This window comes from Salmo salar, chromosome 05 (genome assembly GCF_965601325.2).
Source record: "Salmo salar chromosome 05, fSalSal1, whole genome shotgun sequence".
In the NCBI taxonomy this organism is placed as follows: domain Eukaryota; kingdom Metazoa; phylum Chordata; class Actinopteri; order Salmoniformes; family Salmonidae; genus Salmo; species Salmo salar.
The window spans coordinates 87,571,779-87,586,936 of NC_138295.1; the positions used below are offsets into that span (position 1 = coordinate 87,571,779).

The window sequence follows — 15,158 nt, forward strand, 5'->3', positions numbered from 1 at the left end:
TTATTTGAAATTACACAGTGACGATTAACTTATTTTTTACTGTTTTAAAGCTTGAAAAACTTCCCGGGAAAACTCAACAAAAGTCTACTTTCAGTCCAGTTTCAGCCGGTGTTGAAAGTGTGCGTATGTCCTAATAACACAATCCCAGAAGAGTCCATTCCAGAAGACTGAGAAAATAAAAAGTGAACATTGTCTTTATATCCATCAAGTTAACTGGGAAAAGTTGGTGCCTCGCGGGACAGGGCTTGAGACGCTCCCTAAATAATAATGTCACACCAAAATAAAAGAAGACGTTCTTCAAATGGGCCACAGGCACAAACAATATATAATAATGACAGATGACAATGTTGAATAACTGTAAATGTGTTTTTACCTGCTGTTTTCTCCTTTATTGTTTGAAGGCGGTGGATGCAGCACAGTTTGGTTATCCTCCATATCCACCACACATTTCGTATGCAGTTCCGTTTCTGCAGAGTTCAGAGCAAAGGTGTCTGTCTTGTTGAGAAAGTTTCCATACATTTCTAATCAAAGTAGCTAGCTAGTTAGCCTAATGATGTATCTACTTAAACTCCATCTGACTGACACTTGGCCAGTTGGATTTATTTGCCTTATTTAAGATTAGCGGTAGCTAGCTAACGGTACACTAGCCACATATAAGCAGCCTGTCATTGGGCTAGAGGACCTGGTTGCTAACTTTCTATCTGCAGCAAAACATCTATTTGGGATAAAAGGCTAAAGAAGGGGGACTAAAAACAAAAACTAGTTAGCACGTATTAAATACAACTGGAACGTTCGCTGAATTCTGGTTATTTTTCAGTTATGTTAACTTACCTCTCCGGTTCATGGGTCGGACTCTGACTGCAACTTTTACCTTGGTATCCGACATTTTCATCCACTGTCCTCCCACCCTGGACTACCATCAATGTGTTAGCTAGCAAGCTATGCGCAGGCTATGGCTAGCCGTCTAGCTGTCCCCGGCCCCGAAAACACCACTTTCAGTCCACTTTCAGCCGGTGTTGAAAGTGTGCGTATGCCCTAATAACACAATCCCAGAAGAGTCCAGTCCAGAAGACTGAGAAAATAAAAAGTGAACATTGTCTTTATATCCATCAAGTTAGCGTCCTATGCAGATCCAGCACTGTGCTCCAGTCCCAGACAGCATCACAACCGCCATCTTCAAGTGGGAGCAGTTCTCTCTGGCTGCTGGAAATCCTGCGGTGCCTTAAGGCTATGCAACAACAAAAAGGATTTCTCATAACCCGAACCGAACTGGCCAATATTGGGAAACCCAGCATGGGTGATCGGGAAAAGTCGGAAACAGTATCAATGCACGCGTTTATGGAGTTCCAAGATATTGTGAAATGTGAAATGCAGACTGTGTAAAATATGTAAGAGGAAGAAGAAGAGGAGGAGATAGTAGCCCTCCTCATCAGTGGCCTGAAGTGACTAAACTTTTACTGATGCCCATCAAATATGCTTTCTGTCTGGGACTGGATCGGATAGCTTAGCCTACTTAGTCGATACACCAGGACTATAATCATTAGTCCAAAACGTTTTGCAAAGGAAACCGTTTACTCCAAACGGAAAAAGTTTTACAATGAAAACGAGAGTTTCAATTGGACAAATTCAGGTTGCGTTCCGTTTGGATCAGTTTGGTTCGTAGTGAATGAAACAGAAAATGTGCAAATGACCTCCAAAACAACAATTACATTTACAATATCAAACAAGATAATATAAATCATAAGACAGTTATGTATATTCTTCTGTATATCAAATGATATATACATGAACTTAATTTCCTTTAAAGACTCAGACATTAGTTGGAATCTAAATATCTCCAAAAGCGTTCAAACAAATAGACTTCATTAAAAATAAATGAAATAAATTTACCTTACAAGGTCTCCCTTGTAAAATAGATATTCTGACCTCAATGGGACTTCATGGATAAATAAAGATTAATGCAATTAAATGTATTGTCTAATTAGCACCAAGCTGTCAATGAAAACATAACCAGAGATGAGCAATGTTCCTTAAATGTTCCTAAAATATGTAATGACATAGGTGCAGTCAGTGTAATCACAGTACAGTTTACAATTAGTAGGCCTAGTTTATTTGCAAATCTCAGAAGTAATTATCCACCTGTCATGACCATGTTGTTATCCACCTGTCATTACCATGTTATTATCCACCTGTCATTACCATGTCATTATCCACATGTCATTACCATGTCATTATCCACCTGTCATTGCCATGTTGTTATCCACATGTCATTACCATGTTGTTATCCACCTGTCATTACCATGTTATTATCCACCTGTCATGACCATGTTGTTATCCACCTGTCATTACCATGTCATTATCCACATGTCATTACCATGTTGTTATCCACCTGTCATTGCCATGTTGTTATCCACCTGTCATGACCATGTCATTATCCACCTGTCATTACCATGTTATTATCCACCTGTCATTGCCATGTTGTTATCCACCTGTCATTACCATGTCATTATCCACGTCATTATCATGTAATTATTCACCTGTTATTACCAGTGCTGTTCACACTCAAAAAAATCCTCTTAAAACATTTGTCTAATTTTTATCTGGATTTTATTGTGTTACATCACAACAGGTGGAATCACCAGTCACCAGTATTTTTTCACAATACAAGTCAGCCAGACAGCTAACTCTTCCTACATCATTTTCGGACTAGAATAGCATCCGAGTGAACTGAATACATCTTCACTGCATGGTCTCCACTGTCTAAAACAATCAGCGTGTTCTGTGCTGTGGCGACCAGCCCCACCGGGCGAACCAAGTCTTCACTGACCAGGGGGGTTAGGACCGGGCCGTTCTGGAGCTTTCCCAAACTCCAAATCAATCCACGCTGGGAGTCTATCACCATCACATCCCCGGCCCTGTCAAAGGCCACGGCAGACATGCAGGGCCACACTGAGGCCCCCAGGCTCAGAGTAAAGCTGTCTATCTGAGAGAGCATGTTAAAGTCTTTGTTGAATATTGTCAGTCTGGTAGGCCGGGGGCCATTTGGAGGTTGTGTGGTTGTGAGCCCCAGTGTCTCCACCAGGGCGATGTTCCCGGTCACCCGACAGCAGGCCACTGCCTTGGGCCGCTGGAGGTCGGTTATGACCGCTCGGTTCATCAGAGTCACGCCACGGGCAAAGTCCACCACAACCTGGGAGAGCGTGCCGGCCTGGATGTCAGTGACGAGGATATGTCCACAGCTGTCCACATCCACCCCCCAGGGCGTCTGGAAGGAGTCCCACACCGCCAGAACAAAACTCCCCCTGGTGGTGAACACTTTCACTGCACTGTCACCGGCATCCGTCACAACCACATACCCGCTGGGAGTCACCGCCACATCCACCGGGTGACACACCTCCCCGTGGCCGCGACCCCTCCGCCCGAACCCGTGCAGCCTCCTGCCCTGAGGCCCGAATACCACCACCCTCCTTTCTCCATCGTGCACCACCACCATGGTCCCAGAGGACCCGAACACGGCCACCCCCGTGGGGTTGATCAGGGACCCCCAGCCCCCGAAGGCTGAGCGAAGTCGCAGAGCTCCAGAGCCCAGACCTCCGACCCAGCCGCTGCCTCCTCTGACCCGATGAGGGACAGGTGACCTGGGGGAGCGGGAGAGCAGAAGATCCTGGAGGTCTGTCAGCGCCTGGCAGTGGGAAGTGCTGTCAACGTCACACAGCTGCCGGCAGAAAGGGCACTCAAGCTTCTTGAGGACGGGGTGGGAGAGCGCCCGGACACATTCCAGACAGAGTACATGGCCGCAGGACAGGTTCTGAGGCCGGCGTTCCTTCTGCCGTGGGTTATACTTCTCGAAGCAGACTTTACACTCCAGCAGGTTGACGTGGATCTCTCTCAGGAGGATCCCCTCTGTTCTCAGTGAGGAAGGAGGAACAGGAACATCAGCCATAATAGTGTAGATATCCTCTCTTTTACTTTACCCAACGGCAGTCACAGTGTCAGCTCTGCTGCAGTCTCTTTACCCAACGGCAGTCACAGTGTCAGCTCTGCTGCAGTCTCTTTACCCAACGGCAGTCACAGTGTCAGCTCTGCTGCAGTCTCTTTACCCAACGGCAGTCACAGTGTCAGCTCTGCTGCAGTCTTTTTACCCAACGGCAGTCACAGTGTCAGCTCTGCTGCAGTCTCTTTATCCAACGGCAGTCACAGTGTCAGGTCTGCTGCAGTCTCTTTACCCAACGGCAGTCACAGTGTCAGCTCTGCTGCAGTCTCTTTACCCAACGGCAGTCACAGTGTCAGCTCTGCTGCAGTCTCTTTACCCAACGGCAGTCACAGTGTCAGCTCTGCTGCAGTCTCTTTACCCAACGGCAGTCACAGTGTCAGCTCTGCTGCAGTCTCTTTACCCAACGGCAGTCACAGTGTCAGCTCTGCTGCAGTCTCTTTATCGAACGGCAGTCACAGTGTCAGCTCTGCTGCAGTCTCTTTACCCAACGGCAGTCACAGTGTCAGCTCTGCTGCAGTCTCTTTATCCAACGGCAGTCACAGTGTCAGCTCTGCTGCAGTCTCTTTACCCAACGGCAGTCACAGTGTCAGCTCTGCTGCAGTCTCTTTATCGAACGGCAGTCACAGTGTCAGCTCTGCTGCAGTCTCTTTACCCAACGGCAGTCACAGTGTCCGCTCTGCTGCAGTCTCTTTACCCAATGGCAGTCACAGTGTCAGCTCTGCTGCAGTCTCTTTACCCAACGGCAGTCACAGTGTCAGCTCTGCTGCAGTCTCTTTACCCAACGGCAGTCACAGTGTCAGCTCTGCTGCAGTCTCTTTACCCAACGGCAGTCACAGTGTCAGCTCTGCTGCAGTCTCTTTACCCAACGGCAGTCACAGTGTCAGCTCTGCTGCAGTCTGCTACGGCTGGAAAGTATTTTTGAGAAAACACGGAGGAAATATGTTGAAAGTCAGAGAGGGAAAGAGAGAGGAGGAAAGAGACAGAGAGAGGAAAACACAACACCGGTGACATTTTGAAAGTCTGAGAGCACTGGCCTCCTGTAAGCCTAGGCTGTCATGTGACTTTGTGACGCAGTGGGCAGGCTCACTCTGAGGCCCTCTGCTGCCCTCTAGTGGAAAGAGGTGTCACACAGGTCTGAGGAACAATTCAGTGACTTGTGGAATCTCTGAGCCATGGAGTAAAACTTTAACACTAGTCTGGATGGTAATGGGTAGCTTCTGAAAGGACTTGTGTTTGTCAGAATGGACACAAGTACTCAGTGATTTAGAGGGCCCTCTGCTAGTTACTCCACATTACTCTGTGTGACTTCAAAACCATCATCCTGTCATTTCTAGTCTATCGTCAAAGTCATCGCTTTAACTTCTTCCTGACTTGGCAGCAGCATCAATTAATAGTTTGTTGAAATGTATCTCTTTATAAATCAGTACATGGAGGCTATTTCTGTCTGTCTGTTCCCTGGTGTGCCGAACGAGTGAAATCGGATCCCTCTGGCTGCTTCTCAACTGGCACCCTACTCCCTATATAGTGCACTACCTCTGACCGGCACCCAATGGGCCCTGGTCAAAAGTGGTGCACTGTATAGGGACTAGGGTGCCGTTTGGGACAGGTTGGTTGAGTGGTGAGGAAGGACAGCGCCAGGCTCCAGAGCAGGCCCACTTCCCTCTCCTGCTAGAGAGCAGACCCCCCTCCAGAGGTCAATCCAGGTGATTACACCTCTTCTACTGGACTAATCTCAGCAACCCAAAAACCAATCTCACTTGAGTGCTGGCCAAGCTACTTCATCGCCACGAGACTACGGTTTGGTCGACCCAAGGGCCTAATTGGACAGTGGCAAGCAAGTTCAAATAAATACCTGCAGTTGGACAAGCTGTTAACTGTAGTGCTTTATACTTAGTGATTAGGCCTGTATGCAGATACTGGACCCTGGATAACAAAAATACAGCTTTGGTGTTTGGAGGAACCCAAAGTAGGGTCCCAAATGTGTTGTATAATTCTTGTGTAAATAGCTCAATATTTTGGAATCACCATGTGTGCTGGAACCAGGAAGCATTCCACTATACATTACAATCATTCAGCCCTATCAACCTTTTCAACTATGTACCCTGAATCACAAGGGGAGTTACAGAGAATGGATAAGAACACATAACAAAGGCTATAGGTTTTAACCTCATTAACACAGCACAAGGTATTTCTAATGAGACATACACATATAGTCTACAAGACAATTCAAGAGGAAATACAAAACATTTTTAATAAAGTTTTATTAATTCAGAGTGAAAAAACAAACAAAACACAAGTCTACTTTTTGAGAGGGATTGTTTTGGCAAACTGTCCTCTTCCTTCCAGAAACAACGTGCCGTATTGTATACAGACAGGGAGTCTGGTCCATGCTACCTGGGGGTGAGTGTCAGGGGCGGAGATTCACATGAGAGAAATATTTCTGTTGAGATGATGGCTATGGTTGAATACTTCTAAAATGCACCCTTTTATCCTCCCTCGAAATATTCACTTATCTGACAACTGGACGGGTGATAAGAGCTCAGAGTGCCATCGCTAAACTCCATTCGTCAAACCACATTTCTCAGTAATTATATGCAATCTTGTATGCAAAAAAAGTAGCTTAAAAAGACAGTTATGTCAGAACAGCGTTTACTCCAAGGGAGCTATGGCGGAAGGATGGATGCATTCCAAGAGTATTGACCAGACCCAGTGACTGACAAACCTTTACTTAAGCAATAAGGCACGAGGGGGTGTGGTATATGGCCAATATACCACGGCTAAGGGCTGTTCTTAGGCACGACGCAACACGGCGCTTAGCCGTGGTCTAGGGGCCATATACCACAAAGCCCCGAGGTGCCTTATAGCTATTATAAACTAGTTACCAACGTAATTATGCCTGTGGTATACGGTCTGATATAGCACGGCTGTCAGCCAATCAGAATTCAGGGCTCTAACCACCCAGTTTATAATCATCAATAGAACACTGGAATAAGACCTCAAGGAGAAATGTAGTAGGCTGAATACAAACTGCAAAAAAGTGTGAAGTGTAAAAAAGAACAAAACTACATACATACAGGCACAAAGGCGTTGAATTAAAAACGTTTACAGCAACACTGAAAAAAGACATGGTGTGAATACTGGCTTACTGATGTGGTGTGACAGTGACCCAGAGCATTTGTTTTCACTACTACTGTAGTAAATCTGTAGCATCCCCCAGTCCCTCAGAAACTCGGATCCATTTCCACACTTAGCCATGCTAAATGCCATGAAGGTGAGAACGAGAGCGTCCACATCGTAGTAAAACAAAGCTACCTGCCTGCACAGACAGACCAAGCTCCAACTATGACCGACTGGCCTCGTCATTTACTGTAAAAAGACAGCAGCCCGGATGTGAAGGGTGAGGAAGGCTGCATCCTAAATGGCATCAAAATCCCTTTATAGTGCACTACTTTTCAACCAGGGCCCATAGGACTCTGGTCAAAGGTAGTGCACTATACAGGGAATAGGGTGCCATTTTGGACGTCACATAATAATCACACAAAGGTCATGACGATGATTTCACAAAACATTACAGTAAATGTACGGCATCTCCAAAACAACGGAAGTCAATGGCTCGTACGGAGCTGGTGGAGCACAAAGCCAATGTTTTGACCCAGGAGGTCAAACACAAAACAATTCTAAAACGTCCGTCCTTCCATGCCAAAGCAGCTTTACATTAAAATCCTGGTGCCATATGTACCAAGCATCTCTACTCCGACAGTAGAGTGCTGATCTAGGATCAGTTTGAGTATTTTAGAGCATAATGAGTACGGTTACATTGACAGGGGTGACCTGATCCTAGATCAGCACTCCTACTCAGATGGTTGATACATATGGCCTCTGTTCACATTCCTCTCTTTGTTCAAGTCATAAAAACAAACCAAAAATGGTGAACACTTACAAATATGAAAACTGATGAAGAGTTGGCCTGATGGAGCAGAGAATAACAACAGCCTTCCCCTACAGTAGTCAACACACGAGTCCAACTTCTGTGATATTACACAGCTATATAATGTCTGCTTCCCAAATGGCACCCTATTGTCTTCTTAGTGCAGTACATTGGACTGGGGTCTGGTCAATCTTAGTGCACTACATAAAGAATAGGGTACCATTTACATACAGTAGTCTGATTGGGGGGGGGGGGGGGGGGGCTATGTCATAAACCCTCACATTTCCAGAATAGGGTGAATAATGGAAGCCATATTGGTCAGGGAGAAATCCAAACCAGTCTAACTGGAATGAATGGCAGTAGAGGCATAATCCTGATTTGACTTCTACAGGAAAATAAAAGGCATGTGATATCAGAAATGTCTAATGTAATCGTCAATCTAAAATTCATAATTATAAACAGTTTATACAGATTTTATACACATTTTGATATAGCCTCTATAATATATGTAAACAGACCATAGATGTCAAAATGGTTGTTGTTTTCTTGGAAAACTGAGTGCCACTATGATACAATATCAATAGCCAACTTGTTGCATTTACAACTAGCTGAAGTCCAACCAGCCAGCGTATGGATTGTTTGAATGGAATGTTGGCATATTGACAGTTAACTTGACAAATGAATTGAATCATTCCTCTACAAGCTGTCCGGTGAGCTAGCTAACAAACATACACTGCAGACAAATTCTTCCAATTCATTATTTTACACAATATCTTATCACAGCACTGGCTAACCATGGTGGACCAACTCCCTGACCAAAATGTCTGACAGCCTGTATACCATCATAAGAAGGTTCATATCCATTCTAGTATTCTAATTCCTAATTCAATGGGCTGAAGCACATGAAAGATATATGGTATAGGATAAATGTAGTTCTCCAATCACAGTAGTTTACCAACTCCTGTACAATGGAACATGCATTCTTCTGCTCTGACTGAGGAGAAGCAATATTGCCATCACACACACATGCTTATGCAGACACACACACAAACTGATCAGCAGTAGGGTAGGTAGGAGCTCTGACCGTGTCAACCACCAGTAGGAATCTGTGTGGTTCTCTGATCTATAGGCCACACATCCCCTCTCTCCTTCCTCTACAACCCTGCATGGACATGGTGTCTGTCTATCCTGTCCACTGACCATGCCTCTAACCTGGGCCCACTCTCCCCTCTTATGGATGGGTGCTTCTCCGTACGTTAAAATGCACAGGGAAAGTGTTGTCTATCCTTTCTTTCTCTTCCATCTCTCCCAACATGCACCTCTTCCTCTGTGATCCGGGGTTCTGACAGGAGAAGAGGGCGGGACTCCACCCTGGGTGGCAGGGCTAGCATTACTTCTTCCCCAGCCCATTGGTGGATTTGTTCTTCCCTGAGCTCCGCCCACGCTGCCTGGTGGGAGGAGCCTCACCCTCAGAATGCAGTTCTCCTGCAAGGTTTAAGTTTAGGATTAGGTTCAGGTTTATTAGAACATATTGGTACATATCTAGAAAACGCATCAAATGTGATGTCATACAATATAAAACAGTAAAAAGATATTGACTGCGTCCTAAATGGCACCCTATTGCCTATACAGTGCACTCATTTTGACCAGAGCACTATGGGTACTGTGCACTGTAGCGGGAAGAGGATGCCATTTGAGACGCAACCAAGATGTCGAAATATAGAGAATGTGCACCATCATAAAGTCATACTCAACAATTAGGCATAGCCAAAGAACAGAGTGAGTGAGGGAAAGATTCTCATTGTTTTAATATTGTGTCTGTGTTGAACAATTCACAAAGACATCTCTAATGGATGATACATTTTGATGGTTGAACATAGTTGATAGTAGAGGTGTGTTTCCATTGGATAAGAGTTCCCCAATCAAACCACTAGAGGTCAGACTACTACCTAACTATATTTACACTCAACCACTAGAGGTCAGACTACTACCTAACTATATTTACACTCAACCACTAGAGGTCAGACTACTACCTAACTATATTTACACTCAACCACTAGAGGTCAGACTACTACCTAACTATATTTACACTCAACCACTAGAGGTCAGACTACTACCTAACTATATTTACACTCAACCCACCCAGTCAACCACTAGAGGTCAGACTACTACCTAACTATATTTACACTCAACCCACCCAGTCAACCACTAGAGGTCAGACTACTACCTAACTATATTTACACTCAACCCTCCCAGTCTCAGATTGGATGAAACTCAAGTTACCCAACAATAGGAGGCATAAATAACTAAAAAAGGCATATTACATATGAAAGCCATTAATAATCACCTGCATGTGTTTAACCCAAGAGGATGAAGAGACACCATAGTTACCTTTCCCTTGTTCTGACACAAAGTCCTCATTGTAGTTGCTGTCCTCACATTCAGAGTAGCTCTGTAAAACACAGGAGGGGTCAGAACAGACATGTCACTGACATATGGCTGAGGGAACGCTACACAGCCAACACATCCAGCCACAGGCAGGAGTCCCAAATGGCATCCTCCCCCCTATACTGCACTAGAGTCCTGGTGAAAAGTAGTGCACTAGGCTATATAGGGAGTAGGGTGCCATTTGGGACTATGCCAAAGTCATTGGAGTGAAAACAAGGCTAATGATCTACAGATGAAAAGCTGTGACATCCTGTCATATTCTCTACAGATGAAAAGCTGTGACATCCTGTCATATTCTCTACAGATGAAAAGCTGTGACATCCTGTCATATTCTCTACAGATGAAAAGCTGTGACATCCTGTCATATTCTCTACAGATGAAAAGCTGTGACATCCTGTCATATTCTCTACAGATGAAAAGCTGTGACATCCTGTCATATTCTCTACAGATGAAAAGCTGTGACATCCTGTCATATTCTCTACAGATGAAAAGCTGTGACATCCTGTCATATTCTCTACAGATGAACCACAAGTCATTTTCCCTGAAGACTAAACTACACAGTGAGTCAGCTAGTTTATGTTCTCTAAAAACACAGGTGTGGAAACTGCCATTCACAGCGCGGTAAAAATGAGGGTTAAACAACATTCTACACAAATCATGGTTTCTGTAGAAAAGCCTTCCAGTTGGCTATGAGTACTTCTCAGAGAACTCTCTCAAACCCTCTCTCTGGCCCTGGGACTTTAGGCGGCAGCAAACTTGGCTAGGCAAACTGAACGAGTGTGCTCGCATACTCCCTTAAAAAGACCTTCACTTGAAATACAGCAATACTACCGTTTGTCCATCTTGAGATGCCGTAGCCAGATGCCTGAAAATAGTCTGAATTGCTAACCTCCCCTGTTATTGCAATGGTGAGAGGTTAGCATGTCTTGGGGGTATGATATAAAAAGCCAACCTCCCCTGTTTTTGTAATGGTGAGAGGTTAGCATGTCTTGGGGGTATGATATAAAAATGCTAAACTCCCCTGTTATTGTAATGGTGAGAGGTTAGCATGTCTTGGGGGTATGATATAAAAATGCTAACCTCCCCTGTTATTGTAATGGTGAGAGGTTAGCATGTCTTGGGGGTATGATATAAAAATGCTAACCTCCCCTGTTATTGTAATGGTGAGAGGTTAGCATGTCTTGGGGGTATGATATAAAATGCTAACCTCCCCTGTTATTGTAATGGTGAGAGGTTAGCATGTCTTGGGGGTATGATATAAAATGCTAACCTCCCCTGGTATTTTGATGGTGAGAGGTTAGCATGTCTTGGGGGTATGATATAAAATGCTAACCTCCCCTGTTATTGTAATGGTGAGAGGTTAGCATGTCTTGGGGGTATGATATAAAATGCTAACCTCCCCTGTTATTGTAATGGTGAGAGGTTAGCATGTCTTGGGGGTATGATATAAAATGCTAACCTCCCCTGTTATTGTAATGGTGAGAGGTTAGCATGTCTTGGGGGTATGATATAAAATGCTAACCTCCCCTGTTATTGTAATGGTGAGAGGTTAGCATGTCTTGGGGGTATGATATAAAATGCTAACCTCCCCTGTTATTGTAATGGTGAGAGGTTAGCATGTCTTGGGGGTATGATATAAAATGCTAACCTCCCCTGTTATTGTAATGGTGAGAGGTTAGCATGTCTTGGGGGTATGATATAAAATGCTAACCTCCCCTGTTATTGTAATGGTGAGAGGTTAGCATGTCTTGGGGGTATGATATAAAATGCTAACCTCCCCTGTTATTGTAATGGTGAGAGGTTAGCATGTCTTGGGGGTATGATATAAAATGCTAACCTCCCCTGTTATTGTAATGGTGAGAGGTTAGCATGTCTTGGGGGTATGATATAAAATGCTAACCTCCCCTGTTATTGTAATGGTGAGAGGTTAGCATGTCTTGGGGGTATGATATAAAATGCTAACCTCCCCTGTTATTGTAATGGTGAGAGGTTAGCATGTCTTGGGGGTATGATATAAAATGCTAACCTCCCCTGTTATTGTAATGGTGAGAGGTTAGCATGTCTTGGGGGTATGATATAAAATGCTAACCTCCCCTGTTATTGTAATGGTGAGAGGTTAGCATGTGTTGGGGGTATGATATTTTAGCGTCTGACTTTCTCACTCATCATTATTTTCGATCTGTTCAAGATTATCCGTAATCATGGTAGCATCCAACCAAGTCACAAGCATGATGTGGTCATTGTGTGCTATGAATATGGGACCAAATGGTAAACTTTTGATTACTTTAATACACATAAGTGAATTTGTCCCAATACTTTTGTTCCCCTAAAATGGGGGGGGACTATGTACAAAAAGTGCTGTACCTTTTAAACGATTCACCCGATTCGGATGAAAATACCCTCAAATTAAAGCTGACAGTCTGACCTTCAACCTCAGTCATTGTATAATTTCATAATCCAAAGTTCTGGAGTACAGAACAAAAATGTGTCACTGTCCCAATACTTTTGGAACTCACCATTTCCTCTATTGCATTCCAGGAAACCAATACAACACTACCCCGTACACTACTAGTCTCCTCTTCCTGTTCGCCATGTGTGGTAATGTAACATGTCTGTCTGGTGTGTGGTAATAAAGTGTGGATTGTGTCCCTGTCTCCTGCTGCTCGTTCTACGACCTCCAACAAGGACACCAGGACAGTTACACCTACAGTCCATCTAAAGCGGCACCTCTATCAGAGTCCACCACCAGCTGGTGGCACTCTTTCAGTTTCTACAGAATAAAGAGCTGCTGAACAATGACAACAAGAACACACTACTAGTGCCTGTCATGGCCTGGGATAGTCACAGTTCCAGGGACATGTGTTCTAAATGGCCTGGGATAGTCACAGTTCCTGGGACATGTGTTCTAAATGGCCTGGGATAGTCACATTTCCAGGGACATGTGTTCTAAATGGCCTGGGATAGTCACAGTTCCAGGGACATGTGTTCTAAATGGCCTGGGATAGTCACAGTTCCAGGGACATGTGTTCTAAGCGATGAATAAAGGTGCATGTATATGGAGAATGGTTGCAGCAGGACCATCCTGTAGTCAACGAGGTGTAGTTCATATCTAGCCTGGTATGTCGGCATACCTTCTCTTTGGGGCCATAGATCTCTGCATACCACACCATCCCATACAGACACAGGAATGTGATTAAGGCCTGGGAGGAGAGGAGACAGAGTTAAGGCCACAGTCAGTTCAAGGTCAAGTTTCAGCTTTATTGTCCTAGAGGGAAATTGGTTGAAACAATAGTCAAAACATAAAATACAAAAACGTACATATAGATAGAGATAGATATATCTATGAATACATAGGGGGGGGGTACTGAATGCAATGGACTGAATACACCAACGTCAAGTAGTCCCTCATATAGCCAACATGTCAGCCACAAAATGTAAGGCCTTTTAGCTGAAAACACATTGACATGCCATAGATAAACTAGTAGCCGAAGACAAACACAGTTCTGAAGACTGTTATCCTGTCACCATCTAATACCAAATACTAGGACAACTACAGCCCTGGTATGTTATCCTGTCACCATCTAATACCAAATACTAGGACAACTACAGCCCTGGTATGTTATCCTGTCACCATCTAATACCAAATACTAGGACAACTACAGCCCTGGTATGTTATCCTGTCACCATCTAATACCAAATACTAGGACAACTACAGCCCTGGTATGTTATCCTGTCACCATCTAATACCAAATACTAGGACAACTACAGCCCTGGTATGTTATCCTGTCACCATCTAATACCAAATACTAGGACAACTACAGCCCTGGTATGTTATCCTGTCACCATCTAATACCAAATACTAGGACAACTACAGCCCTGGTATGTTATCCTGTCACCATCTAATACCAAATACCAGAACAACTACAGCCCTGGTATGTTATCCTGTCAATACCAAATACTAGGACAACTACAGCCCTGGTATGTTATCCTGTCACCATCTAATACCAAATACTAGGACAACTACAGCCCTGGTATGTTATCCTGTCACCATCTAATACCAAATACCAGAACAACTACAGCCCTGGTATGTTATCCTGTCACCATCTAATACCAAATACTAGGACAACTACAGCCCTGGTATGTTATCCTGTCACCATCTAATACCAAATACTAGGACAACTACAGCCCTGGTATGTTATCCTGTCAATACCAAATACTAGGACAACTACAGCCCTGGTATGTTATCCTGTCACCATCTAATACCAAATACTAGGACAACTACAGCCCTGGTATGTTATCCTGTCACCATCTAATACCAAATACCAGAACAACTACAGCCCTGGTATGTTATCCTGTCACCATCTAATACCAAATACTAGGACAACTACAGCCCTGGTATGTTATCCTGTCACCATCTAATACCAAATACTAGGACAACTACAGCCCTGGTATGTTATCCTGTCACCATCTAATACCAAATACTAGGACAACTACAGCCCTGGTATGTTATCCTGTCACCATCTAATACCAAATACCAGAACAACTACAGCCCTGGTATGTTATCCTGTCAATACCAAATACTAGGACAACTACAGCCCTGGTAGGTTGGTCCACGCACGTGCGCTAACGATGACTAAGCCTGCATGGTACGTTAACTAGTAAAAGGACTTGGACAGGACAGCTGTGTGGAGACTGGTTTGTTTATGTACATAGTAAAAGGACTTGGACAGGACAGCGGTGTGGAGACTGGTTTGTTTATGTACATAGTAAAAGGACTTGGACAGGACA

The 15,158-nt window shown here is 44.2% G+C and overlaps 3 protein-coding genes across 7 annotated transcripts in view; all 3 read right to left on the reverse strand.

Moving 5' to 3' along the window:
• The window catches only part of LOC106592223 (kinesin-like protein KIF13A), a 267,758-nt gene extending 266,307 nt beyond the window's left edge, over positions 1–1,451 (reverse strand). For all 4 annotated transcript variants that reach the window (XM_082975857.1, XM_082975855.1, XM_082975856.1 and 1 more), the window contains exons 1-2: positions 832–1,451; positions 374–467 (exon numbers count right to left, since the gene is read on the reverse strand). In XM_082975857.1, the coding sequence (XP_082831983.1) occupies positions 374–467; positions 832–892 (155 nt within the window). In that variant the 5' untranslated portion in view covers positions 893–1,451. The remainder of the gene's footprint in view (positions 1–373; positions 468–831) is intronic.
• Positions 1,452–2,026: 575 nt separating this feature from the next.
• Positions 2,027–5,011, reverse strand: LOC106596027 (E3 ubiquitin-protein ligase NHLRC1-like). The gene has a single exon (XM_014187349.3). The coding sequence runs from the start codon at positions 3,941–3,943 to the stop codon at positions 2,696–2,698; it is 1,248 nt and encodes a 415-aa protein (XP_014042824.3). The 5' UTR covers positions 3,944–5,011; the 3' UTR covers positions 2,027–2,695.
• Positions 5,012–6,238: 1,227 nt separating this feature from the next.
• Positions 6,239–15,158, reverse strand: part of LOC106590970 (phosphatidylserine synthase 1) — a 31,294-nt gene continuing 22,374 nt past the window's right edge. Inside the window, exons 11-13 of one of the 2 annotated variants that reach the window (XM_082975858.1) lie at positions 13,502–13,570; positions 10,314–10,374; positions 6,239–9,407 (exon numbers count right to left, since the gene is read on the reverse strand). In XM_082975858.1, the coding sequence (XP_082831984.1) occupies positions 9,313–9,407; positions 10,314–10,374; positions 13,502–13,570 (225 nt within the window). In that variant the 3' untranslated portion in view covers positions 6,239–9,312. The remainder of the gene's footprint in view (positions 9,408–10,313; positions 10,375–13,501; positions 13,571–15,158) is intronic. The other variant, XM_082975859.1, reaches the window with a different exon arrangement.